Genomic DNA, 6,202 nt, shown 5'->3' with positions numbered 1-6,202 from the left:
ATCAATCAATACCCCCACTCAATTAATCATACCTCCCCCCCCCACCTCCTCCCCCTCATCAATCAATACCCCACTTGATTAATCATACCCTCCCTCCCCCCCACTCCTCCCCCTCATCAATCAATACCCCCATCAATTAATCATACCCTCCCTCCCCCCCTCCCCACTCCATTAATCCCCCCCCATTCCCGTCAATTATCATCGTTGCCAACATCTGTTCGGCCCGCATTCCGCCGCGCCCCACCCTCCCCCTCCCCCCTCCCCCCCCCGCTCCCTCTCCTCTTCCACACACTCCTCCCCCCGCCCCCCCCCACACCCTCCCACAACATACCCTCCGCCATGACCATTAACATGGGCATGGCGCGGACTTGCCTCCCTTCACCTCAAGCTGATTGGGTGGAGGCACAGGTCCGCGCTGCATACCCACCGCCTGTGGGCGCTACCTCGTTGACCACCTGCCGTGCCATGGCCAAGGTCAAGCTCTACGCATGTCCGCCATCAGACTCGCCTGCTGGAAGGGACTACGACTGGGCTCCCACAGGTATGTCGGGTGTACTCGTCATCGTACGCATTCCTGGTATCAAGACACAAACTCCGTCTCAGCCAACATCCTCGTTGTTAGCCTCGTCGGCTCGTCTCCCTCCTGCCGCCCACTCTCGCACATCGCATGCGTCACAACTCGGCGAGGAAAATGGTCTTGTCGCGGGGAGCAGCTCGTCACGGCACTCGTTAAGAAGAAGGCGCAAGACAAGGCGCAAGTCGGCCGATGCGGTTGACGACGATGACGACGACTCATCGTCGTCTTCATCATCATACTCGGACTCCGGCTCGTCAGCGTCGGCAACATCAAGCTCAAGCTCGTCGCTCTCGTCACCAATGGATGAACCCGGCGCAGAGGGTGCGTACAAGTTTGTGCTTGTCAACCTTCGTCGCCACTTTTACGAGCGCGTCCGCGCTTCCGAAAACGCCTCCTACGGCCACCTGCACGGCTTCAAGCAGCAGACCTCGGAGCGGATGGCCCAGCTTGGCCCGGTCATCCTCTTTGACATCGAGCTCGAGGCTCCCTTCGAGTACTCGTCGTTTGGCCAGGACTTTCACGTCTACGACCCGCTTGGCTCCTCGCCGGTCTACGGCCTGCTCTTTGCACACACCGACGACGCCCGCACATGGCTCGCCCTCCTCGCAAACCTGGCAGACACCGCATTCGCCCCGCCGCCGCCCTCGCCGCCGCCCAACCTTGCCCTCGAGCAGCCACACTCGCCCCTGCTCCCGCCCACCCCGCCGCTAGTCCTCCCCGACTCGCCTGCTGGAGCGCTGACGCTCTCGCTCGCCGGTCCCGACTCGCCGCTCCCGCACCTCGCCCGCTCCCAATCCGGCTCGGTCACCGTCGCCGCCGAGGACTCGTTCTCCATGGCCTCCATGCTTGCTCCATCGCCGCTGGAAGAGCTCTTTCCAGCCTCGCGCGACTCGGAAGCCCTCCACGCCCTCGTCTTTGACCGCTCGCGCTGGAGCCGCCGCCGTGCAGCCGCTGCCGCCTCCCTCTCAGCCCCTTCGACCTCGGCTGCGGGCGGCAAGTACGGCCGCGGCACTGCGCCAGAATGGATCCTCCGCCACCCCGAGTGGCGCAAGTTCTACAACTCTATGGGCATCACCCAGGAGGAGATGAACGATCCGGTCATCGGTGCCATGCTTGTCGACCAGACCATGGACTACATCAGGGTCAAGGCAGTCGCCGCCGACGCCGCCGCTGCCGCAAACAAGCTTGGCATGCGCCGCCGCCAGCTCGCCGCCCCTCCCACTCCGCCGCCACCGTCCCCGGTCTCGCCGAGCCTACCCTCCCTCCCGCCGCGCCGTGTCCCGCCGCGCGCAGACGTCGACCTCCACAGGGAGCCCGCCCCGCCGCTGCCGGCCTCGCCCTCGGCCCGCTCAGCATCCAAGACCCTCCCGCGCAAGTTCCGCTTCTCACTCCATCGCCGCAACACGCTCTCCAACGCAGAAGAATTTCGTGCACGCAGCAAGGCCGACTCGCTCGCCACCGACGCCTCAGCGCTCAACAGGTCGACTTCGTCGGTCGCCTCGTCGCTTGCTGCCATGACCACGCCACCGCGCCTCTCTCTTGCCCCGCGCGCCCTCCTCCGCTCCTCTGAAGAACTACATTCGGACTCGCGTGAGCTGCAGGCTCGCATCGCTTCGCCGCCAAGACTTCCAGGCCGCTTGCGGTCCCTGGCCTCATCGCCGTCGTCAATGACGGACCTCACCGTCATCGTCGAGTCGGGTTCTGCCTCCGGCGACGCCGCAAACGACGACTCTCCCCGTCACCGACGTGCCCTTTCGGCAGGCGTTGACAATCTCTCGCCCACAGCCGCCTCCCCGCAACCGCCTCCGCCTTCTGAGGCACCTGACACCCTCGTCCACGCCTTTTCCGAGCCGTGCTTTACCGATGATGATGAAGACGATGCTGCCGTCGCTGCCGGCCAGACTCGCCGTGACAGAGATCGAAGTCCGACAGCCAGTTCTTCTCAGGCTCTGCCGCCGCCGCCCGCCGAAGCCAAGCCTGCCGACGACATTCTGCCGGTCTCTGCCATGTCAGAGGCCGACGCAGAGTCGCTCCGTCACCTCATGGAGCTGGAAATCCGCACAGCCCGCGAGCTCAAGGCCCGCCTCGGCTCGCCACTGGTTCGTGGCGACCGTGTCTTTGTTCGCCAGCCGCACCAACAGCGCGTCCGCATGCCGTCGCCGCTCTCTCCAGCCCGCGCCCTTGCCGTTGCTGCCTCCAATGCCTCGGGCTCGGCCTCTCTTCCAACCACCCCGCAGGCCTCGGCACGCACAGGCTCGTCAGCCGCTGCGCTCCTCGGCTCGTCACCGCCCTCCGCCGCCTCACCCGCTCCAACCCGGCTTCGCGCCCGGCGCGAGCGGACGCAGTCGGATCCGGTCCGCCCAGCCTGGCTCACCTCGCCGTCGGGCCCAGCTCCGCAAGCCTCACCCCTCATCGCCACCGTCGCGTCCAAGCCAGCCTACCCCTCGCCGCCATCTACGCCATCTACTGTCTCTTCGGTCTCGCGCTCCCGCTCGCCGTCTGGCACTTCGCGCCTTTTCATCGGCTCGCCGCAGCTTCCAGACCCGGCCCAGCTCGCCTACCTCCCGCACATCCGCCTTAAGGTTGTCCGCGGCCAAGACCGCAAGCTCCTTACTGTCGCCCGCACCGTCCAGCTCGCTGAGCTCTTCGCCAAACTCGGTGCAGAGTACGCCACCGTCATTCAAGAGTTCAAGTTCAAGGACGCCGAGGGCGACATGATCACCGTCCGCTCCTCATCAGACCTGCAGGAGGCTTTCCATGAGTACGACTTGCAAGCCCAAGCCAACCCGTCCCTCACTTCGTTCAAGATCTACCTCCCGCTCGACGCCACAACCTCGCAGCAGCAGCAGCCTGCCGCCGTCCGCCTCTCCAACATGAAGCGCTCGGTCTCGCGCGGCCAGCTCGTCGGCTCTGGCTCCGGCTCGGCCGGCTCGGGTCCCGGTGACCTCCACCGCCGCTTCTCGGCTGCACACCGCCTGGAGCGCCGCTCGGCCTCGACCTCAGACCTCTCGCTCTGGGCAGGCAAGTCGCGGTCGTCGTCGCGCGACTCACGCGGCCGCTCTGCCGTCCAGGACGGCAAGGCTCCCGTAGGCGACGAGCTTGTTTGGACCCCCGGTCGCTTGCTGGGCAAGGGCGCCTTTGGCAAGGTCATTCTCGGCGTTAACGCTCGCGACGGCTCGCTCATGGCTGTCAAGCAAATGCTTGTCGAAGGCTCGCAGGAGCAGACCGCACGCAACCTCGGCGCCGTCCAAAAGGAGATCGACATGCTCCGCCAGCTCTCCCACAAGCACATTGTCCAATACATCGGCGCCGACCTGCGTACCGAGCCGTCCAACGACGTTCAGCTCTGCATCCTCATGGAGTACGTGCCCGGCGGCTCGCTCGTCCAGCTCCTGCGCAAAGCCGGCGGCTCGCTCGAGGAAAACGTCGTCCGCCTCTACACCCGCCAGATCCTCGAAGGCCTGCGCTACCTCCACGCCGAGGGCATTGTTCACCGCGACGTCAAGGGCGCAAACATCCTCGTCTGCATGGAGCCGCAAGTCACTCTCAAGCTCTCAGACTTTGGTGCCTCACGCTCGCTCACCGAGCTGGCCTCGGACTCGTCAGACTGCAAGTCGCTCGTCGGTACCCCGCACTTTATGTCGCCCGAAGTCGTCCGCCAGCAGGCTATCACCACCCGCGCAGACATCTGGTCACTCGGCTGCACTGTCATTCAGATGATCACTGGTAAGCCACCCTGGGCCTCGTACTCGCCGCTCACCGCCCTCTTCAAGATCGGCTCCCCAAACTCGGAAGGCCCCGTCATCCCGCCCTACATGTCCGCCGCAGGCCGCCGCTTTCTCGCCGAGTGCTTTCAGGTTCTCGAGCAGCGCCCAGAGGCCGAGGACCTGCTTCACCACGAGTGGATCGTCTCAGAGTCGGGCTTCTCGCTCTTTGGCAGAGACTCGGACAGATGCTTCTCCGACGAGTACGAGTACGCCCACACCACGACCTGCAACGATGACCCCGCGCCCGGGCCCGACGATGACGATGGCTCGGCCTACTCGTACACTTCATCGACGTAGTTAACAAGGGTCTCCACGTAGTCACTTCATCACCACACGCCGTTGTTCAATCCTCCATATCCACTGCACACATTTCCTTCTCATACATCTGCGCTATTCGCATAACTTAGTAGTTGTGGAAGACGCTCTGATGTGTATAGGAGCAAACTAATGTTGTATGTATTGCATTGCGCATCGTACGAGAGGGACACGTCCTCAACGTCAGAAAAATGAGAGATCGCGCGTCACGTACGCAGCAACAGCCGCACTCAATCCTCTAATTACGGTGGGGTTTTGGCATTGAGCTAGACTTCTCGCTGTGATAACTTGGATTTATGCTACAGCTCGTGTTCTGGATTCTCATTGATGTGTGGCGTTGACTCGGGAGGGGGTGTGCGAGTATCAGGAGCGGACTCGGCAGAAGACGACGATGTGGGATCGGGAGCGGGAGTGGGAGGAACTGAGGCAGGTGGAGGAGGATTAGCCGGGATCGGGGATGGAGAGCTGTCGGATGGCGGGTGAGGTAGTTGAGTCAAGAGGGCGTCTGTCAGAGCCGAGATCCTGGCGTTGAGCGTGTGCAGCAGAAGCGACTCGGGCGAAGGTGGCGGCGGCGATGGTGGCGGTGGGGCCGGCGTCGGCTCCAGCGAGTCAGACTTGTGGAACGAGGGGTGCGGCGGAGGATGGCGCCGGCCCGGAGGCGGATGCGAGCGATCACCATGATCACTGTTCCCGGCTCCAAGAAGGTGGGGATGCTCGCCGGGGACGGCGGCGCGGGAGAAGAACTCGAACTTGGATCGGACGGACATGACCTCCTTGTCGAGGCGGTGGTACTCATCAAGCAACCGGTCAATTTCTGCAGAGAACATAGATCGGACAGTGCTTGCGAGGTCCGTACGAGCATTTGTGATCTCGAGCTTCATGTTCGACTCGATGTTCTGCAGAGCGAGGTGATGATCGTTCTCCATGGCGACGAGTCGAGCTTCAATTGCCCGTTCGAAATCAGCTTGTTGACCCTGCAGTTCCATGGGACGTGTGACGGCAGTCTTGATGAAGAAGTAGACAGCCGCCGTAGCAAACATGACTGTAACTGAGGTCATCACCTGGTTCCACCTGATGAACCCCCACCATGGCAGACCACCAGCGATTCCCAGTTGATGCTGGCCATGCTGACGAGTCGAGCTCGAGCCGGGTGACGACGAAGCCGGTGACGACGAAGCCATCGACGATGGCGATGACGATGGCGATGACAATGCCTCACACGATTGCAAAGGAGGCTGAGGAGGCTGAGGAGGAGGCGGAGGAGGTGGTGGTGGTGGTGGCGGAGGAGACAACGATGGTGGTGGCGATGGAGATGGAGATGGAGATGGAGATGGAGATGATACTTCTCCAGAATCGATGACAGTGCTTGTTATAGAGGTAGAGGTAGAGGTAGACGGGTGTGGTTGTGTGTCATGTTTGTGTGTGTGGTGGTGATGATGGTGGTATGCTCCGGTCTCGGCCATTCTCTGTCGAACACTGACCTCACAGGTGGTGGAGGAGGGGACAGGTGCAGATGGAGATGGGGGGGGGGAGGGTGGACCAA

The 6,202-nt window shown here is 63.0% G+C and overlaps 2 protein-coding genes across 2 annotated transcripts in view; one reads left to right on the top strand and one right to left on the bottom strand.

Moving 5' to 3' along the window:
- Window positions 1-359, bottom strand: part of AMSG_09336 (uncharacterized protein) — a gene marked incomplete at both ends in the record, with an annotated part of 3,401 nt that extends 3,042 nt beyond the window's left edge. Inside the window, one exon of the mRNA XM_013899267.1 lies at window positions 332-359. Within this exon, the coding sequence (XP_013754721.1) occupies window positions 332-359 (28 nt within the window). The remainder of the gene's footprint in view (window positions 1-331) is intronic.
- A 106-nt stretch (window positions 360-465) lies between these two features.
- On the top strand, window positions 466-4,751 carry AMSG_09335 (STE/STE11/MEKK2 protein kinase; the record flags this gene model as incomplete). The annotated part of the gene is made up of 2 exons (XM_013899266.1): window positions 466-564; window positions 760-4,751. 2 exons carry the CDS (start codon window positions 466-468, stop codon window positions 4,639-4,641), a joined length of 3,981 nt encoding a protein of 1,326 aa, XP_013754720.1. The 3' UTR covers window positions 4,642-4,751.
- Window positions 4,752-6,202: the final 1,451 nt, after the last annotated feature.

This window comes from Thecamonas trahens (genome assembly GCF_000142905.1).
Source record: "Thecamonas trahens ATCC 50062 unplaced genomic scaffold supercont1.46, whole genome shotgun sequence".
Lineage (NCBI taxonomy): Eukaryota > Apusomonadida > Apusomonadidae > Thecamonas > Thecamonas trahens.
This window is presented reverse-complemented; position numbering and strand designations above follow the sequence as displayed.